Genomic DNA, 22169 nt, shown 5'->3' on the forward strand with positions numbered 1-22169 from the left:
CTCCCCCCTGTTCCCCTTCCCCCTGTTCCCCTCCCCCCTGTTCCCCTCCCCCCTGTTCCCTCCCCCCTGTTCCCCTCCCCCCTGTTCCCCTCCCCCCTGTTCCCCTCCCCCCTGTTCCCCTCCCCCCTGTTCCCCTCCCCTCCTCTTCCCCCCTCCCCTCCCCTCCTCTTCCCCCTCCCCTCCCCTCCTCTTCCCCCTCCCCTCCCCTCCTCTTCCTCCTCCCCTCCTCTTCCTCCCCCTCCCCCCCCCGTTCCCCTCCCCTCCTCTTCCCCCTCCCCTCCTCTTCCCCCTCCCCTCCTCTTCCCCCTCCCCTCCTCCTCCCCCGCCCGGCAAAGCCGGGTACTTCTGCTAGTATATATATATACATATAATCTATATTATAATAGCCGTAGATGATTGTCTGTCTGTCTGTCTATCTGTCTGTTGGGTGTCTGTCCGGGGTGTGGCTTACTCGGTTTGCAGAGTAGCTCCACCCATAGCTCCACCCATTCTGGGAGAGGCTTCATATAATTATAAACAAATATCCACCATTTTATTAACTCGCATAGCTTTGAGGCCTGTTTTGTAGGCCCGTGGTGTCTTGCTCTCTCCCAGTTTTATTTCAAATCAAATTCGATATATCATTTCATTTTTCACAGTCGCTAACATAGTTTTAGACTCGGTTGAAAAAAACCGGGAAGAAAATCCTATGAAAGATGCCGTTTATAGAACGAAATGAATTCTCAAACGCCTGCAACTTCAAGGCCATTGAGTCTCCCTCACGCCTTTATCTCCAATCTAACTCACCATATGATTTCATTTTTATCGATGGTTTTGGACTCGGTGTCAGCAATAATTGAGAACATTCCACACACGCGGGAAAATGCAGAGATATATTTTTAAAAATCGCGTCATGGTGTATCATACACCGCCCAACATGACACCGACGGCAACGTGTCGATATATATTAAAAATTCGCTTTTGCTTTTCCGTTAAGATATATTACTTTTTCGTTTGATGACAGTCGTCACAAAAACGTCAACAATGATGCCGACATATATTTCTTCGTTTTTATTTCATTCAACATTATTAGCCGGAAGTAAAATATGTTTCAGGAAATTACCGAGAGATATTTCTTCGTTTTTTTTATTAGTTATGTGCGCATACACTTTAAATAGGTTTATTTGAAATCTTTAATTTTCCACAATATAATTTACTTGCCATTTATCATTTGATGATTACGAGACACTTCCTCTTGAGGATCGTGACAATTCATGCGCTGCGTGGAAACTTCTATTTCCAAAATGAATGAGACGCTCGATGAAGAACGCAGACTTGAACAGGATGCAGCAAGAAAACGAATGAGACGGGCGAACGAGTCCATCGACGAACGTCAATGCAAACTTGCGGGGTCACCCGTGGGAATCCCACGGGCATGGATGTGTGAGACATTTCGACATATTGAGTTAGATGCTGCACATTCATTTTTACAAAATGGTTACTGGCAAGTCATCAGATCCAGAAATGGTGTAATGAACACAATTTATTTACGCGCAAGCAAGAAAGCAAGACGGGCCGATTTCCGACGGGCCGACGGGCGAGACGGGCCGATTTGGAGCAAGAAAAAGAACGAGACGGGAGAAAAACGAGAGAAACGAGACGGGGAAAGCCGATTGGAGAGGCGAGTGAGGAGCGATTGGAGAGGCGAGTGAGGAGCGATTGGAGGGGCGATTGGAGAGGCGAGTGAGGAGCGATTGGAGAGGCGAGTGAGGAGCGATTGGAGAGGCGAGTGAGGAGCGATTGGAGAGGCGAGTGAGGAGCGATTGGAGAGGCGAGTGAGGAGCGATTGGAGAGGCGAGTGAGGAGCGATTGGAGAGGCGAGTGAGGAGCGATTGGAGAGGCGAGTGAGGAGCGATTGGAGAGGCGAGTGAGGAGCGATTGGAGAGGCGAGTGAGGAGCGATTGGAGAGAAGTGTGAGGCGCGATTGGAGAGGGGTGTGAGGCGCGATTGGAGAGGAGTGTGAGGCGCGATTGGAGAGGAGTGATTGGAGGGGAGTGTGAGGCGCGATTGGAGAGGCGTGTGAGGGATTGGAGAGGAGAGGAGTGTGAGAGATTGGAGAGGTGAGGGATTGGAAAGGAGAGGAATGTGAGGGATTGGAGAGGAGAGGAGTGCTAGGTGGAGAGAGGAGAGTGTCAGGTGGAGACAGGAGAGTGTCAGGTGGAGAGGAGTGAGGGGTCACATATTATGTGAAATAAATAAATTGTGTTCATTACATCATTTCTGGATCTGATGACTTGCCAGTAACCATTTTGTAAAAATGAATGTGCAGCATCTAACTCAATATGTCGAAATGTCACACACATCCATGCCCGTGGGATTCCCACGGGTGACCCCGCTAGTATATATATATATTGATAAAACCAACCCCTGCTCTTGCAGCGAAAATGGCCTTAAAATGCCTGTTGGTAAAACGCAAATACCAGTTATGAGTTTCAGTGGATTTCAAGAAAACTGAGTTGGTGATGCTTACCAGGAATTGTTATCAACATCCTTTGTTTGCAATGCGTTGGTGGTGCTCAAGGTCATCATGGTTGAGCGGTATGATCAGTGCAAGTGGTTAAATAATTGATTTCACTTTTTTAACCCTTTGAACTCTGCCCAGGTACTTTGTTCTAGCTCGCACAAACCCAGACCCAAAGGTATCAGCGGGAAAGGCCTTTACTGGTTTTGTTGTGGAAGCAAATTCACCTGGTGTCACACCAGGTAGAAAGGTAACCAAATATTCTTCTTCTTCTTTATCAACCTTCTCATTTGTATTTCTCTTTCTTGCTCTTTTTTTTTCCCACACCTCGTGGCATTGCCTTCATAACTGTAACTCGCCTTTCTGCTTTCCTCTAAAATCTTCCTTTACTCGGTTTGTGATGTCTGATTTTTATTTTCTCTATTCTTTTGATCCTACTTCGTGTGCTCTCATTATTTTTAACAGGAGTGGAATATGGGCCAGCGATGCTCAGATACGCGTGGGGTGACCTTTGATGAGGTGCGGGTGCCAAAGGAGAATGTGATCGGAGAAGAGGGAGCTGGCTTCAAAATTGCAATGGCTGCTTTTGACAAAACCAGGGCACCTGTGAGTTGTTTTATAAATAGATGTACCTCTTGTGAACAACCAGTTTTGACCATCAGATAATGCGGAGGGAGGGATGAGGTGAATATATGTATCAATGGCGCATTAAACCGTGGACAAACATACCAAGCACAGTTCGAAACGGGCAGCTAATTCAAGATCCTTTAAAGGAGCCCTGAAGCTTTGACCTATAGAGTCGCCAGTAGGGTAGTCTTAACTCTCTGCTCACTTTCACTCTTTTATTCCTTTTTTCCCCACCGCTGGAACAAACTCCCACACTCTCAATCCATCTCCTCCCTCCAGGTCTTCAAAACAGCTGTTCACCACCATCTCTTATCTTCCCCCATCCAAAACAATGATATTTTCTACCCCCATTAATCCACCCCAAACCCATCTCCTACAAATTCCCTGTTCTCTTTCCTCAACGCCCCTGTAGTGTCCATCTTGTTTATCCGGTGTACCCCAACCCAGCCCTCTCTCTTCCACAGATCTGAAGTCCATGTTCCCTACTGTTGTGCTTCCCTCTCTTTCCCCCTCTTGTCTCCCGCTCCCTTTATTACAGTCACGTGAAAAAGTAAGCACACCCCATGTAAAGTTTTGACTTTTTCAACATATTTCAACATACAGCTATTTGATCTTCATTTCAACAATATTGATCGATAAAGGTGATATAATATAACAAATATCATGAAACATTTACATTTTGTAGTCCATTTTACATGTAGCCTGGTGTTGGCTTAGCGGTTAGGGTGCCGGCTTGGGATCCTAGGATCCTGGGTTCGAATCCCGATCGATCGCTGAATTAACGCCAGGGGGGTTGACTTAGCCTGCCATCCTTCCGAGGTCGGCAAATTGAGTACCAGCTTGCTGGGATGAATGATCCCGGTGTTTACCCCGGGATAGAATAGGTACACCGTATCCCTGCGCATCGTAAGAGCGTGACCAAGGGTTGGCGTCAGGAAGGGCATCCGGCCATAAAAACATTGCCTCAAACAGGGAACCATGATTGTCATGGGGCCCGCAAGGCTAACCCCCGCTCTAGCGGGGAAAATGGCCTTAAAATGATCATTCATTCATTATTTATAGTCCATTGTATAATTTAAATAAACATAAATGCAAATTTCGCATGTGGAAAAAGTAAGTACACCCCATGAAATGTTTTTTAAAATCTTTTTAACATATGTGGACATATCAATATTTGATCTTCATTTAAACAGTATCTATAGATAAAGGTGATCTAATTGAACAACTCCTGAACAATCCCACTCCTGACACCAATTGTTGTGGATCTCAAAACGTCGGCCTTCCCCTTATCAAGGGGAGATTAATCCCCTTGTCCTTTTACTGGCCGACGCGATCCCGGGGCTATCACGTTCCTTCCGGTCGGTGTTAAATAGGGTTGTTGGTCAAATTAGTCCTATTACCTAAGTACTAACACCGGCCGTGAAGCAAGGAAAATAACCCCGCCCGAACCACGGCGTTAGTGGACACACCGAGCGAAGCGAGCCGTGATCCGGGCCGTTAGCAGGAACTAACCCGATTGGAGCGGTTATAATCGTGCCGCGTTTACCCAATGGAGGAAAAGACTGATATGGTCGAATTAAGAGGAAAACAGGAAGAACAGGTTGGTTTATTAACAATTTGTACACTAAGAAGAAGAGGAAGAAAAAGAGCAATGTACAATGAAGAGGAAGAAGCAGGTACACAGGGCAGCCTTATACAGTCTTACTTATTCCCTGGACACGGGCCCGTCCGCACTCAGACTCACTCTCACGGGGTTTGTAGATGGTCGGGTTGAGGGTCCAAGGGTCCACAGCTCGTCCGGTCTCCGACTCGTACCGTGCAGATGATGAAAGACGGCCGGCAGCTCTCTGCGTGGCGTAGGAGCGAGGAGGACCATTATATATTGGGGAAAGGTAAGCTGGCGATTAGATTGCGTATGTAATACTTGTACCGGCGCCTTTGTACGTGTGCCCGGTATCGCTGGGTACAATACGCCGTTTCCCCGATGATGTTCCCAAAGTGCCTTCCACCAACGTCCTCAATGCTGCAGTCCTCTGCAATGCGTGCCACGCGCCAGCCCTTTGTAAAGCGCAATCAATCAATCAAGGCTTGTCACCGCGCGTCTCTCCCTCTCGTAACTCTGCGCACGAACCAAGCGCCATTCCCTTCTCATCTGATACTGCAACTCACGAGCTCCCTTCTCATCTGATTCAGCAGAGGACCCCGGCTCATAACTCTGTTCAAGGCTCGTAACTTGTCACTGCCCTCCTCATAACTCGAGCTCTCTCCTCATAACTCAACTCAACTGACATTCTTTTTGGGATCTGATCCAGCGCATGTCCTCCTCATAACTGAGGTGGGGGCCTCGCGCAAAGGGTTATATTGCCACGCCTAGCGAACCCTTTGGAATGTCCAGCCACACCCTGTCAGGCGATGTCGCCTCAGCCCTGATTGGCTGGTGAGGGCTTACCGGCTCCGCCTTTGACGGCTGCTTGATGTGGCCACACCCCCACCCTTGCGCCCCGCCCCCTTTTTTGGGCCTTACCTCGTGGCCTTTGGGCTGGTTTGAGCGAGCAAGAGCAGCAAACGCTGCTGGCAAGCCAGCGTAACAAACTGGGAGGGACGATGGAGTACAGACTGGATAGCGCTTAATGGCGTCGATTGAATGGAGGCTGCAAAATGGACGAACGGGGCCTACTCTTATTTGTTTTACACAACGCAGATACAACTATTGGGAATGGCCTTATCCTAAACACATACTATGAAATAACTAACGTCCTAAGGTGACCTACGTGTTGCATGTGGCCTACCTATGGGGTGCAACCTTTAACCTTTAATGATGTTACCTGTGTGGGTTCTCAAAACTGCAACAATATATATACGTGTATTCGTATATATATATAGATATATACACTCACACAATATTCAGAGAAATGAGGGGTCTTGTATACAGGAATCGTTTATTTGCCTTCAGAAGGAATTACTTCACTATGGCATCCCTGGCTCTGGTTTTTTTACATCTTCAATTTTAGGCCTCCATCGTTTACACTACTGAATATGGTTATACATGTAAGACAGCAAAACAGCATCCTGTTTGACTTTATTTTCCATCAAATAAGGCTGCCCATTGATGTCAGAAAGATCATCAGCAGACAGGGTAGACGCGATGCCCACACTATCATGTACATTGTGCACACATGAAAAAGCTGGATTTTTACCGTCACCACTATGCCGAGCTCTCTTCGCAACAGCTCGAGCAGAATTGACTGGAAGCCGCTTCTTTTTACATCCCGATGGTGAGAGCAACACAGGCTCTTCGATATTGTCAAAACTGAACAATATTTCAAGAGAAATTTTCTCGTTTGGGGTTTTCTTAACGTCTTTAGCGAGGTGAATCGATCAGAACATGGACGCTGACGTATTGCATCACATGGCTATGATGATGTGCACTGATTGGTTAAATGGATATATCAGCTTTTGTTAAAAATCCCGCACAGCGTTTATCGGTTTCAGAAATGAAGCATTGAATAGCATTACATAATTGTACGAGTTATATCGAGTTTTGCAAAACGACGATTTGGAAATTGCAAAGACGGCACTGTGAGCTGCATCATGGCATGCTTAGTTCCGTTTTGGCAGGAATGGTGTTTTGCGGTTTTTGCGTATGAACTCTTCATATGGAGGTGCAGTATTTAAAACGAGCTACATAATCATTATCAGCACTGTCTCAAACCATAGATTAGTCGATTCTGGTTACAAGACGAGGTCCAGACTTCTAGGGAAAAAAGTATCAACTTATACACTGAAAAATAGGGTACAGGGCCTGCTGCTATGTCATTATAGACAGGTCTGCTTTCTGCTGACTCTCCTCGGGTCTTGCTTCCTCTGCTCTTTCATTCCTCCATCCCTTCCCTGTCCCTTCAGTTCACATGCATTCTTCCAGTAACCACATCTTTGTGAAACTCTCCAAAACCCAAGCTTGCTGGTCACCTCCAATTATATTGTCCTGTCCATAGCCGATGAACACCAGCATTGGATGAATAGCCAGAACGGTCCTCGATTTTGAGGCGAAAAGCCAAAATTGGCGGTTGGTTTTGTCGCGCGTGGGATGGATGGATGGATGGATGGATGGATGGATGGATGGATGGATGGAAGTGAAGTGCTTACCTGGACGAAGCACACGGGTTTAATCCGGAACCCACAAAACATACCAACACAGCAAAGAAAATTCAACAATAATGATTTTAATGTAAATAAATGAAAATAAAGCAATGACAAAATAATTGTTTAGGTAAATTAATTGACTTCTTTGAGAGACCCTCCATGCAGACTCAAAAACAGACAAGGGGACAAATAATAAAACAAAGAGCAATCAGAGATTGCAGACCCTCGCCAGGATGTATTCTCAGTGGTTTTAAGGCTTTTGTGTAAAAACAAATATGGCGACCGAACCAAGTGACCAATGACGTCATCGTTATTTATTTTTTTGACACCAATTTATCCCTAGATGATGCTCAAGAAATTTCATCTTGATCGGATGACGTTTTGTACTTGTCTAATTATGACGTCATAATGGAGGCACATATGACATCATCATTAACATATTTTATTCCACATGGAGAGCTCTTTACAATGAGTCATGTCTCAATTTTTTCTATGCAGCACTTTCAGAGACATAGCGGTGCAAAGTTTTTCAGTTTTTCCAAGATGACGACCGAACCACGTGACCGATGACGTCATCATTTTTTTTTTCTCCACCAATTTATCCCTAGATGATGCTCAAGAAATTTCATCTTGATCGGATGACGTTTTGTACTTGTCTAATTATGACGTCATAATGGAGGCACATATGACATCATCATTAACATATTTTATTCCACATGGAGAGCTCTTTACAATGAGTCATGTCTCAATTTTTTCTATGCAGCACTTTCAGAGACATAGCGGTGCAAAGTTTTTCAGTTTTTCCAAGATGACGTCCGAACCACGTGACCGATGACGTCATCATTTTTTTTTCTCCACCAGTTTATGCAAAACATGGCGCTCAAGAAATTGCATCTTTAATGGATGAAGTTTTGTACTTGTCGAATTATGACGTCATAATGGAGGCCTTGGGCCTGGAGAATTAAAAATTGGGCACAGTCTATTCCAGGGCAACTAGATTATGCTCAATAAATTTCATCTTGATCGGATGAAGTTTTGTACTTGTCGAATTATGACGTCATAATGGAGGCACATATGACGTCATCATTAACATATTTTATTCCCCATGGAGAGTTCTTTACAATGAGCCATGTCTCAATTTTTTCTATTCAGCACTTTCGGAGATATAGAGGTGCAAAGTTTTTCGATTTTTCCAAGATGGCGGCCGAACCACGTGACCGATGGCGTCATCGGTTTTTTCTCCACCAGTTTATGTCGACATGGCGCTCAATAAATTGCATCTTGATTGGATGAAGTTTTGTACTTGTCGAATTATCGAATTATAACGTCATAATCGAGGCCTTGGGCCGAGAGAGTTAAAAATTGGGCACAGTCTATTCCAGGGCAAGACAAATATGTGTGTGAAGTATGGCGATTCTATGTGCAACGATGTAGACGTAGTACTGCGAACAAACAGACAAACTGACAGGCAAACAGACTAGAAATCGGTCAGAGACCAAGGACTTGCCGGAATGTACTTTTTTATTGACTTTGAGTTTGACCTTTCAAGGTCACTCAAGGTCAAAGGTCATGGTGCCGAATTAAATGTCGTATGTGACTTCCAATATGTCAGTAACAGGAAATGTATGCATATCTCTTGTACTTTTAGAGTTATAGTGGTTTGAAATATATTTTTAATGAAGGCTCTTCCCCCTCCATGCCCCCCCCCCCCTGATTTCACGTTTTGGATGACCTTGAGCTTGACCTTGGGCCTAGAGAGTTAAAAATTGGGCACAGTCTATTCCAGGGCATGGCAAATATGTGTGTAAAGTTTGGCGATGCTATGTGCAATGGTGTAGATGTAGTACTGCGCACAGACAGACAGACAGACCAACCAACCAACATACTTGCCGGAATCTCTTCTGGCAAGTAACAAAATGGACTGAAATGGAATACCCTCTCCTCTGATGAGGGTAATAAATGTTTCCTTTTAGACCGCCAACACTCAACTTTGGCCTCAACGAGGACTTTTAGGAGCTTGGTGGTTGTTGAAGCTCGAAGCCACACAGGCGGGAAGCGCACAAGATGGTGTCGGAGTCGTGCCCCTCAGGCACCACGTATGTGAGGTCCTTTGTGAGGGCGGTCCTCTTTCGCGTCCCTCTGCTGTCCGGAGAAGCACAACGTCCACACAGCGCAGTCCACCACGACCTCAGCAGTGTCCTAAAAAAGTCCCTCAAAATCCTGCCGACTCGGCGAAAGCGATCCTCTCAGGCGCATAAACAAAAGAAAGGACGCAGCTTCTTCTGTTTCTCCACCAACATCCGTTTCTCTCCAAAAACCCACACCGAGAGCGCGAGCGAGACTTCTTCTCATTCCTCTCGAACCTTCTTTGCTCTGACGTCACCCTGGCCAATCGCAAGCTCAGGGGGCGTGGCCTGTCAGCTATGCTCCTCTACGCCCCTCGTACCACTCTGGGGGCGTGGCCTGCCGGCTTTGCTTGGCGTGAGTGTTAAAGTGGGGCTTACTTGCTGGAGCTGCGTTGTTTCACAGAGGGGATTTCCTCCCAAAATAGGTATTTTTAAATCTTTGTTTAAAGTCTTATGATTATATTTTTATGATTCGACATGCTGCCCTGTCTTCTTGCAACCATTGAATTGGTTTAAAATACCTTTAGTCAGTGCAGTCTACTGTTTATTCTAGCAGGTGAGCGCCAGGTGTATTGCCCCAATGTTTAGCTCATCTGGAACGTAGTTCCGGGGGGCTTATGCAATGGGCGCGTCGTCTGTCCATCTGTAAACACTTACAACTTCTTCTCCGAAACGGCTGATGCAATTGTGACCAAACTTGGCTAAAATGATATTTGGTATGTTGCAACTCGAGTTTGGTCCCGGCATTAAAAAATTGAGGTCTAAGGGGGTCTATTCCTCCCCTCCCCCTACCCCAAAGTAGGTATTTTATCATTGTAATAACTTTGTTTAGACATCAAATAGGCATTTCCAAGGAATTGCCCAATATAATAATGAGAAAGGCCAAATGGCCTTCCTTTGAGTGTTTCCTCGAATTTTCTTGAATACAAATGACGAAGCATGTCGGGTATTCCAACATATTGCCAAATGTACACGATGGAAGTGAATCTTCACTTTAGCTGAAAAGTTGCATTGTGTGAGAGTTTGATTGTTTGATTCCCCGTTTGTTTTCTTGTATTAGGTGGCAGCTGGAGCAGTTGGTTTAGCAAAGAGAGCTCTTGACGAAGCAACTGCATTTGCACTTGAAAGGAAGACATTTGGCAAGCCAATCGCTGAGGTAATGTAATAATTTAACACGGTGTTTAATAAGAAAGATCCCTTTAAACCAAACATATTAGATGTGACGAGCAAGTTGGAGTCATTGGCCAGAGCTGCAGTCACAGGTGAGATGGACGCTTGACGTTCATTTTGCATTATATAATTACATAACTCTTGACGGAGCTGGTGCTTTGGCGACAGTAACATAATCGCAACTGTACGAATTTACTTGGAATAGCATTTAACGGGAAGTTGCGTGCCGATCTGGAATCGTGCACTGACCATTTTCAATCAATGTTGTTGTTGTTGGTGTTGTTGTTTTTTGTTTTTTTTTGTATACAAGATCGAGGCTCGTGTAAGAGCTAACATTAATGACAAAAAAAAACGGACACATAAGACGAAATAAAGGGAGCGGGAGACAAGATGGGGAGAGGGGGAAGCACGCAAGTACAACATTTAGGAGCAGGGACATCGGGAGATCTGTGGGATGGAGAGGGCTTGGGGGGGAGGAGGCGTGGGATGGGGGGAGGGGGGTGGGAGAGGTAAAAAAAAAAACACATGGGCTTTGCTGTTGGTACTGAGTTTTGAATTTGAATTTGTACCGACTGCACGATTGACTTGTTTTTTGATTTGCCCTTTCCCCGTTAGCATCAAGCTGTTGCATTTCTTTTGGCCGAGATGGCAATCGGGGTGGAGCTAGCCCGGGCAGCGGTGAGGCAAGCAAGTTGGGCAGTAGACCACAGAAGTCCATACACCACTTACTACGCTTCTATTGCCAAAGCGTATGCTGCGGACATAGCCAATAAGAATGCAACAGATGCAGTGCAGGTAAGATTACTTTTCACATTTTTAGTGTATTTTTAGAGTCAAATCTTCTTCTTCCTTGCATCAATTTAACTTTTTCGCACTCGCTTCACCTCGCTTTCATTCGTTGTTGAAGTCGCTTCTGATTTATTCCTCGCATCACTTGGTTAATGTACTCTGTCTGGGTAGCGCTTCTGCAATCTGCACTATCGGCAAATTGATCAGCTGGTTCACATGTTACGGCAACAACAACAACACACTACTCACCACTCACTGATACAAATGATGATGTAGTTTACCCCTGTCATCCATTTGTTTCTCATTCTTCCATCATTTCATTACTTGTAGATTTTTGGAGGATGCGGATTTAATTCGGAATATCCTGTGGAGAAGCTGATGAGAGATGCAAAGATATTCCAGGTATTCCGAAGGGCAAAGGATGCTTTTGAAAATGTTTTGCTTTCGAGCGAGTCATCACCTGTCATCACCTGTCTCACAGAGCAATCCTACACGTCTTCCTTTCAGATTTACGAGGGAACCGCGCAAATTCAAAGGCTCATCATTGCTCGGGAACACATGAAGCTGCACAAGAAGTAGTTTTCCATTCTGTCATTCTTACTCGTACCACCCTTTAATCGTTCTTTATTTTCTTTCCGAACTGCCCTCCCCTGTTCAACCTTTGCTGAATTGATCGATTGACGTTTACCAATTGTATAATGGCCGAGTGTATATGACATTTTTGTGATTGTAATCTTTTCTGATTTCTATTAAATAAAATTCAGTCAAATTAGTTTTGTCACTTGGCCCATGTTTAACTTCTTGCTTCCGACAACGATTGGCGTACATCTATATATATAAAACACAGTTTGTTTGTGTGTTACCTATAGACTCCTAAACGGAGAGGCTCACGTACTTGATTTTTGGCATAGACATGGCCATTGGGCCCGGGAAGGACATGGCCCACCTAAAAATGACCTCCGATGACGAGATCCATATTTTTTTATTCATATTTAACTTAGCGGGGGTAGAATTCATAAATTCTACCCCTGCTAATTTTGGTCCCCTTGTGTTTTATACCTCTCCCCCCCCCCTTTCCCACGCCTCCTGCCCCCAAGCCCTCTCCCTCCCACACTTCTCCCTGCTCTCAAATGTTGTGGTTGTGTGCTTCCCCTTCTCTCCCCATCTTGTCTTCCACTCCCTCTTTTTGTATATTTTGTTTGTCTGGTTGATTTGTTTGTGAAATAAATGTTAGCTCTTTCACGAGCCTCGATTCAGTATACAAAAAAAAAAGAAAAAAAAAAAAAGCGCATTTCAGCGAGGAACATTATACACTGAATCGCAGCCTGTGCCACAGCAGCGCGCTGATTCGCTCAGAGCGATCACGTGATGTTCCATCCTCCCCGCCAGACCACTGAACTGACAATATATAGAATGACCATTGCCATTCACACCACACAGGTGGAGATGCAGCTACTGGGCGCCATCTTGGTTGGCACTCAATGCTGAGCGATCGTGATTTCCGTCATGCGTTTGCACGTATTTCAGAGTGAAAAGCGATTGCGTTTTTTCACCTTTTGTGCGATCGTGTTTTGTGTCGATTTTTGTCTATTTTGTGCGATATGATTAACTCGTGCAAGGCTTTTGTCCGAGTGAGCTTGAGTCGAGAGGGCGAATGTACGGGTTTGGGAATGTACGGGTCTCCCTTCCCCCGCCCGGCAACGCCGGTACTGGAGGGCGTCATAGGATCGGTGAGTCTCCGAAAACCGCTTCGTGCTGTTGTCGCGAAGATGCAGGACGATGTCGCGATTGTTGTACTGCTCTCCTACCATGAGAACTGCAACGGCATTGTTGACTGGCCGTCCCCTCCCTCCCCTTCCCTCCCCCCTCTCCCTCCCCTTCCCTCCCCCCTCTCCCTCCCCTTCCCTCCACCACCACCTTTCCCTCCCCTCCTCCATCCTCCCCTTCCCCCCTCCACTTCCCCCCCTTTGAGTTTGCATTTTTGCATTTGATTATTTTGCAAACTGTGCATTTTTGCACAGTTTGCATTTGAGTTTGTTTGTTACTTGGCAAAAAAAAATATATATTTTTTTTTTGCAAGTATGTTGATCACTCCGGTTTGTGTGTTTATGTGTTTTTTGTTGGTTTGTGTGTTTGTTACTTGGCCAAATTTTTTTTTTTTTTACAAGTATGTCGATTTGCGAAAGATGATGGGAATAGAGCCTGTGATTGATGCTGTGAAGAGGAACAGGTTGAGATGGTTTGGTCATGTGTTGAGGAAGGATGAAAGTGACTGGTTGAGAAGAGTGATGGAAATGAATGTAGAAGGAAGTAGAGGACGGGGAAGACCGAGAAAGACTTGGCTAAAGATGGTCGAAGAAGAAATGCGGGCAAGGGGGTTAACAAGGAGAGATGCAGAAAATAGGGCAAAATGGAGAAGATTGTCATGGGGACCGCAAGGCTGACCCCCGCTCTAGCAGGGAAAATGGCCTTAAAATGCCTGTTGTTGTTGTTGTGTTGTATGTCGCTCACTCCGGTTTGTGTGTTTGTTTGTTGGTTTGTGTGTTTGTTTGTTGGTTTGTGTTTGTCTGTCTGCTCACTTATACTTGCCTACAGGTCACAATTTTAAACCGATCTTCACGAAACTTCAACAAATGGTAGAGTTCGTGGTCCGACAAAATCCTATATATTTTTGAGGTCAAAAGGTCAACATAGGCCAAAGGTCAACCACTTTTTTCAAATTACTGAAATCCTCAATTTTTATCGGATTGACTTGAAATTTGAATACGATTTTCATATCAGCTTTGTGAAACCAACCAACAAACATTTTTGAGGTCAACATAGGGCAAAAGGTCAACATAGGGCAAATTTCTAAAATTGTCAATTCTACCAAATGCCATTCTACTTTGTTCTCTTTTGCCAAGTGTCGCTCTGAGTGATTTTTCATTTGTATGTCTGCTTGTCCGCACAGAATAAATATGATTTTCTCTGCAACCGTTGGTCCAATTGACAGGAAATTTTCACCATAGGTGCAACTCAACCTGTATAAGTTTTTAATGATAATTATGACGTCATCGGTCGTGGTTCGGCCTTCCATATTGGAAAAACCAAAAAACTTTGCACCTCTATATCTCCGAAAGCGCTGCATAGAAAAAATTGAGACGTCGCTCATTGTAAAGAACTCTCCGGTGGAATAACACCTGTTAATGATGTCATAGGTGCCTCCATTATGACGTCATAATTCGACAAGTACAAAACTTCATCCGATCAAGATGAAATTTCTTGATCATAATCTAGGGATAAATTTGTGGAGAAAAAAGTAATGATGACGTCATCGATCACGTGGTTCGGCCGCCATATTTGTTTTAACACAAAAGCCCTAAAAACCATTGAAAACACATCCTGGCGAGGGTTTGCAACCTCTGAATGCTCTTTCTAGTTCATTCTGTTTTTAAGAGTTCAGCAAACATGAATGTTAAGTAGTCGGAATTAAGCATAAATAGCTTACAAATATAGCTAAAATCGCAGTCATTTGCGAGCGAATGCAAAAGCTCGATGTGAATATTAATTGTGAATTCGGATTTCAAAACTTCAATCTGCAAGGCAAGAAAACTTTAGACAAGACTGGTAATTATATTTGAACAGGATGACAAAAAAATCAGTTCCAGCTATTTCCCATATTAAAACACCAGACAGACATGTTTTTTAAATGCCAGGCCTTGTCAGGATTGGTTGAAATGTAAATGGTGGGCAGACCAGAAACTTGATTTGTGACTGATTTTTCACTTTGACTCCTATATAATCCCCAATTCGACTGATAATTATCCTCGTCATCCCCAGCGGGGCTGTTTTGAAAGCAACTTTGTGCCAAATCTTTTTTTAATTTTTTTGTATGCAGAGTTGAGGAAGAGCTAGAACACTGAACGGATCAGGATGCAACAGAACAAAATGAGCAGTAGAAAGAGAGGGGGACGCACCACCAGCAGAGTTGAAGGCCAAGATAGAAGGAGACTTGGACAAACAGTGGGTGTGGGGAGAACCGAGGGACAGGACACACACACGCAACTCTCAAAGGAAAAACTTGAAATTTGGAATTCGGAAAAGATCATGGTTTTGGATGGGGGATGGTCTGAGATGGTGGTGAACAGCTGTCTTGAAGACCTGGAGAGAAGGATGAGATTGAAGAGAATGTGGAAGTTAGTTCCACAAGTGGGGAAAAAGAGGAACCAATGAGTGGATGTGAGTAGTAATCCTGGATTTTGGTAGTTTCACCAGAAGGGAGTTGATGGTGTACTGTGTGAGCCTTGCAGAAACCCGGGGGGAGGTGGAGTCAACGAAGCAAGGCATGAGCAGAAGGTGCAACACCAGAAAGAAGGCTGCAGAAGGCAGAGGGGTCACCGCCCTGTCTGTGATGGGAACGTGATTGGTCCATCTACTCAGTTTCATCGTGTGAGATTCCAATAATCTGGGTGTTTTGTGGTGGTCTGGGTGTTTTGGACTAATATACCTCAGAAAAGAAGGAATGGTGGGTGATTACAATTGTTGGATTGAAAGAAGAAGAAGAAAAAACAACCCTCTCTTCCCATTACATGTGGAGATATAATTTTCATTGCACTACATTTTCATAAATGAAGCCATATTGCTCACTTTTATCTCTTTTCTCTCTCTCTCTCTCTCTCTCTCCAAGGTTGAAGTGATACTAGGGTAGGGTATAGCAGGGAAACAATTGGGCAGAATCATTGAGGAAATTGATGAACTGGAGTCGAGAGAACACTGAAACCAGATAGTACAAGATTTGGATTGGAAGGGTTAATAGGGGTAAGAAAGATCATGGACCAGGATGGGGAATGACACGAGGTGTTTCACTGCCTGCTTGAAGCACTTGAGAAAAGAGGGTGGAAAGAAAGGTCTGAAGAAATTTATGCAGTTCCAGAGATTGGAGAAGCGAGGAACAAGGACTTTTGGTGTAGAGGGGCTAGTGATGCATTTTTGGGACTTGCAAAGAACCAGTTGTTATGGACACGTCATTTCCCCAGATTTAAAGACTGGTTAATTTCCACAGAATTGTGATATTTTATTATGACTTGTAAGACCCACTTCCACCAGGTGGCACTATATGATACACATTTACAAAGACAAATAGGGTTAACCAACCCCCCATGTCCTCCCCCTCCCCAGGCTATGAAAAAAGAATTGCCACCTTTTTTTTTTGTCCCACTTCCCATGAACACCTTGAGTACAACCACCAGTTTTCAACTCATTCTGTCCAGCGGTTCAGGATTGCATAGCAGTAAAACAAAACAAACTAGAAAGTATCCCCAAATGCAATATTCAGCTGCGTCCGCTTTGTACTCAAACTAAACTTGATGAAAACATCACCTAAAAAAATAAAACTAGATGGGCCACCTAAGCCGAGCCACTTTATAACTGTGGGCAGTCATGACCGGGATCCAATCTGCCCCGCTTTGATACAGCCCCGCTTTCATCGGGCATGCGTGACACATGACGTCCTCTTTATAAAACTGAATTCAGTATTGGATTTTAAGTATTAAAAAAAAAAAGAGGTATTCTCATGGTCATGTCCTCTTTTGGTCGTTTGGTTCATTGGGGTCTTCTGGCTCTTTTTGGTCCTTGGGGTATTTTGGTTCCTCTGGATCTTCACAGTATTTAAGCGTGTTCAGGGTATTTGGTGGTCTTAAAGGTTCTTCACAGGTCTAAGGGGTCTCAGCAATCCAAAGGGTCGTAAGGTAAATTGCGATAGTACGTAATTAATAGACAGGATGCCACTGAGTTCAAACAGTACATAATTAATAGATATACTGAAAAGTCTCATGGCTGGAAAAGATAAAATTGCAGAATTTCTTCAAACAATAAAGCATTCTGGCTGCCAGATCGTGGGACCGATCGTTAAAAAATATTTTAAACCAGTATTCCCCTTGACACAACTACATAATTTGGAAGTTTCACATTGATGGATGGAGCAGTTCAAGAGAGAATTTTCTTTTAAGATTGTCGTTCAATCCAATATGGCTGCCAGACCATGTGAACTATGATTTATTCGAAAACACACTGGTATCCCCAAGGATTGGGGAACATATGTGAAGTTGCAACTCGATCTGCCCAGCCGTTCTGGAGGAGTTGCTTTATGAAGGTTTAGTCTTCAAAAAATCATAGCTGCCCAACCATGTGATCGATGATGTCATGGCCGGGGAACCATTTGTTCATCATGGATTGGCAATCAAGCCTGCAAAGTTTCGCCTCGATCTGTTTGGCTGTTTCGCAGAACAAGAGCTTTGAAGGTTTTTATGTTCAATCCAATATGGCTGCTGAACCACGTGACCTATGATGTCATTGATTTACAGTCTCTGATATTGTTGCGTAGAACACACTCATGAAATTTCAAACGGATCAGATACAGTGTTGTACTTCTTGAATTATGACATCATAATGACGCCACCGATGACATCATTAACATATGTTATTCCCCATGCTATGACGTCACAGTCATCACTAAAATCACTACATGAGAAGGCATATACTATGGTGAATTTTATTTTGTTGATTGGACCAATGTTTGCCGAGAAAATGGGTTTTTGAAGGGGGAAAAAACCTGAAAAATCGTGGTGGAAGAATAATAATCAGAAGAAAAAAAGCATCCCATCCTGGAAGGATTGGATCCCTAAAAAATAATGTAAAATTTATCAATGTCTTCTCCATACTCTCATATTAAGGGTTTGTTGAAAATTTGTTGACAAAAGCTCAAATGGTACATAAATAAAGAAATACAAGCAATAATAAAAATGAACATATGTCACCCACAGGGTGAACCGTATCTTGCCATTTGACCTTGACCTTAATAATTTCGTATGGTGAATAGTATGTCTTCATGACCAACGCACATGAAATATTGAAAGATTTTGATGAGAACTGAGGAAATAATTTTTTCATGAAAATTCCGTTTTTTCGTCATGACGTCATAGCGTCAAACTGTTTACAGATCTGGGAAGCACTCATCAAGGGCATTCATATGAGGTATTACTCGATATGGTACCTACGATTTCAAAATTTGACCTTGGGGTCAATAATTTTCGACCTCCAGCGCTAACCATGAAGGTCAAGGCCGATCGCCACCAAAAACTAATCAGCTGAGCGCCGGACCATATACTAGATTCCCATGAAGTTTGGAGACGATCCGATCAAAGTTACTCAAAAAATAAGGGTTTCGTCGACCTCCATGATTGACCACAAAGTGACCTTGACCTTTGACCTTGACCTTCAAAATTTTGTGTGCTGAAGGGTATCTCAATAGGACTCTGATATGCGAAGTTACAGGAGTTTCCAATAATAACTGTGGTCTACAGAGTGATCTAAACGTGAAAAAAAAATGATTAACCACAAACAAAAAAACAAAAAAAATAAACATATGTCACCCACAGGGTGAACCGTATCTTGCCAATTATATGTTTGGAAAGCACTCAACAAGGGCTTCAATTTGAGGTACTACTCGATATGGTAACTGAAACTTGAAAATTTTACCTTTTGGTCAAAATTGAATGACCTTCAAAATGACCTTGAAGGTCAAGGCCGATCGACACCAAAAACTAATCAACTGAGCGCCATACCACACCCTATATACCCACCAAGTTTGGAGATCATAAGATCAAAGTTACTCAAAAAATAAGGGTTTCGTAATTTGACCTTGGGGTCAATAATTTTCGACCTCCAGCGCTAACCATGAAGGTCAAGGCCGATCGCCACCAAAAACTAATCAGCTGAGCGCCGGACCATATACTAGATTCCCATGAAGTTTGGAGACGATCCGATCAAAGTTACTCAAAAAATAAGGGTTTTGTCGACCTCCATGATTGACCACAAAGTGACCTTGACCTTTGACCTTGACCTTCAAATTTTTGTGTGCTGAAGGGTATCTCTATAGGACTCTGATATGCGAAGTTACATGCGAAGATATGCGAAGATATGGTACCTACGATTTCAACATTTGACCTTGGGGTCAATAATTTTCGACCTCCAGCGCTAACCATGAAGGTCAAGGCCGATCGCCACCAAAAACTAATCAGCTGAGCGCCGGACCATATACTAGATTCCCATGAAGTTTGGAGACGATCCGATCAAAGTTACTCAAAAAATAAGGGTTTCAACATTTGACCTTGGGGTCAATAATTTTCGACCTCCAGCGCTAACCATGAAGGTCAAGGCCGATCGCCACCAAAAACTAATCAGCTGAGCGCCGGACCATATACTAGATTCCCATGAAGTTTGGAGACGATCCGATCAAAGTTACTCAAAAAATAAGGGTTTCGTCGACCTCCATGATTGACCACAAAGTGACCTTGACCTTTGACCTTGACCTTCAAAATTTTGTGTGCTGAAGGGTATCTCTATAGGACTCTGATATGCGAAGTTACAGGAGTTTCCAATAATAACTGTGGTCTACAGAGTGATCTAAACGTGAAAAAAAATGATTAACCACAAACAAAAAAACAAAAAAACAAAAAAACAAACAAAAAAACAAACATACAAGCTGACTAATACATCTTGCAAAAACTTCGTTTTGGCAAGATAATAAAACTCACCCACAGGGTGAACCGTATCTTGCCTTGACAAATTGACCGCAAAGTGACCTTGACCTTCAAAATTTTGTGTGCTAAAGGGTATCTCTAAAAGACTCTGATATGCGAACTTACAAGAGTTTCCAGAAGGGAACTGTGCTCTACAGAGTGACCTAAACAATGCGAACTAAAGCAATACAATATACATGAAAAGTGCAGTTTTTTCGTCATAACGCCGTCAAATGACGTCACATTGTCAAACTAGTTATATGTTTGGAAAGCACTCAACAAGGGCTTCAATTTGAGGTACTACTCGATATGGTAACTGAAACTTGAAAATTTTACCTTTTGGTCAAAATTGAATGACCTTCAAAATGACCTTGAAGGTCAAGGCCGATCGACACCAAAAACTAATCAACTGAGCGCCATACCACACCCTATATACCCACCAAGTTTGGAGATCATAAGATCAAAGTTACTCAAAAAATAAGGGTTTCGTAATTTGACCTTGGGGTCAATAATTTTCGACCTCCAGCGCTAACCATGAAGGTCAAGGCCGATCGCCACCAAAAACTAATCAGCTGAGCGCCGGACCATATACTAGATTCCCATGAAGTTTGGAGACGATCCGATCAAAGTTACTCAAAAAATTAGTGTTTCGTCGACCTCCATGATTGACCACAAAGTGACCTTGACCTTTGACCTTGACCTTCAAAATTTTGTGTGCTGAAGGGTATCTCTATAGGACTCTGATATGCGAAGTTACAGGAGTTTCCAATGACTCGATATGGTAACTGAAACTTGAAAATTTTACCTTTTGGTCAAAATTGAATGACCTTCAAAATGACCTTGAAGGTCAAGGCCGATCGACACCAAAAACTAATCAACTGAGCGCCATACCACACCCTATATACCCACCAAGTTTGGAGATCATAAGATCAAAGTTACTCAAAAAATAAGGGTTTCGTAATTTGACCTTGGGGTCAATAATTTTCGACCTCCAGCGCTAACCATGAAGGTCAAGGCCGATCGCCACCAAAAACTAATCAGCTGAGCGCCGGACCATATACTAGATTCCCATGAAGTTTGGAGACGATCCGATCAAAGTTACTCAAAAAATAAGGGTTTCGTCGACCTCCATGATTGACCACAAAGTGACCTTGACCTTCAAAATTTTGTGTGCTGAAGGGTATCTCTATAGGACTCTGATATGCGAAGTTACAGGAGTTTCCAATAATAACTGTGGTCTACAGAGTGATCTAAACGTGAAAAAAAATGATTAACCACAAACAAAATAAACATATGTCACCCACAGGGTGAACCGTATCTTGCCAATTATATGTTTGGAAAGCACTCAACAAGGGCTTCAATTTGAGGTACTACTCGATATGGTAACTGAAACTTGAAAATTTTACCTTTTGGTCAAAATTGAATGACCTTCAAAATGACCTTGAAGGTCAAGGCCGATCGACACCAAAAACTAATCAACTGAGCGCCATACCACACCCTATATACCCACCAAGTTTGGAGATCATAAGATCAAAGTTACTCAAAAAATAAGGGTTTCGTAATTTGACCTTGGGGTCAATAATTTTCGACCTCCAGCGCTAACCATGAAGGTCAAGGCCGATCGCCACCAAAAACTAATCAGCTGAGCGCCGGACCATATACTAGATTCCCATGAAGTTTGGAGACGATCCGATCAAAGTTACTCAAAAAATAAGGGTTTCGTCGACCTCCATGATTGACCACAAAGTGACCTTGACCTTTGACCTTGACCTTCAAAATTTTGTGTGCTGAAGGGTATCTCTATAGGACTCTGATATGCGAAGTTACATGCGAAGATATGCGAAGATATGGTACCTACGATTTCAACATTTGACCTTGGGGTCAATAATTTTCGACCTCCAGCGCTAACCATGAAGGTCAAGGCCGATCGCCACCAAAAACTAATCAGCTGAGCGCCGGACCATATACTAGATTCCCATGAAGTTTGGAGACGATCCGATCAAAGTTACTCAAAAAATAAGGGTTTCAACATTTGACCTTGGGGTCAATAATTTTCGACCTCCAGCGCTAACCATGAAGGTCAAGGCCGATCGCCACCAAAAACTAATCAGCTGAGCGCCGGACCATATACTAGATTCCCATGAAGTTTGGAGACGATCCGATCAAAGTTACTCAAAAAATAAGGGTTTCGTCGACCTCCATGATTGACCACAAAGTGACCTTGACCTTTGACCTTGACCTTCAAAATTTTGTGTG

The 22169-nt window shown here is 43.5% G+C and overlaps 2 protein-coding genes across 2 annotated transcripts in view; one reads left to right on the plus strand and one right to left on the minus strand.

Annotated features, from left to right (window-relative positions):
• The window catches only part of LOC144892693 (protein FAM200C-like), a 1175895-nt gene that overhangs the window by 1139303 nt on the left and 14423 nt on the right, over positions 1–22169 (minus strand). The window lies entirely within an intron of this gene.
• ACADM (acyl-CoA dehydrogenase medium chain) lies at positions 2642–12127 on the plus strand (the record flags this gene model as incomplete). Its single annotated transcript, XM_078780840.1, is given in 6 exon segments — positions 2642–2750; positions 2966–3106; positions 10457–10552; positions 11182–11361; positions 11686–11757; positions 11863–12127. Coding segments are annotated over 6 exon segments (670 nt in total), but the record flags the coding sequence as incomplete, so codon positions are not given.

This window comes from Myxine glutinosa, chromosome 6 (assembly GCF_964187855.1).
Source record: "Myxine glutinosa chromosome 6, kmMyxGlut1.1, whole genome shotgun sequence".
NCBI classification, from domain to species: domain Eukaryota; kingdom Metazoa; phylum Chordata; class Myxini; order Myxiniformes; family Myxinidae; genus Myxine; species Myxine glutinosa.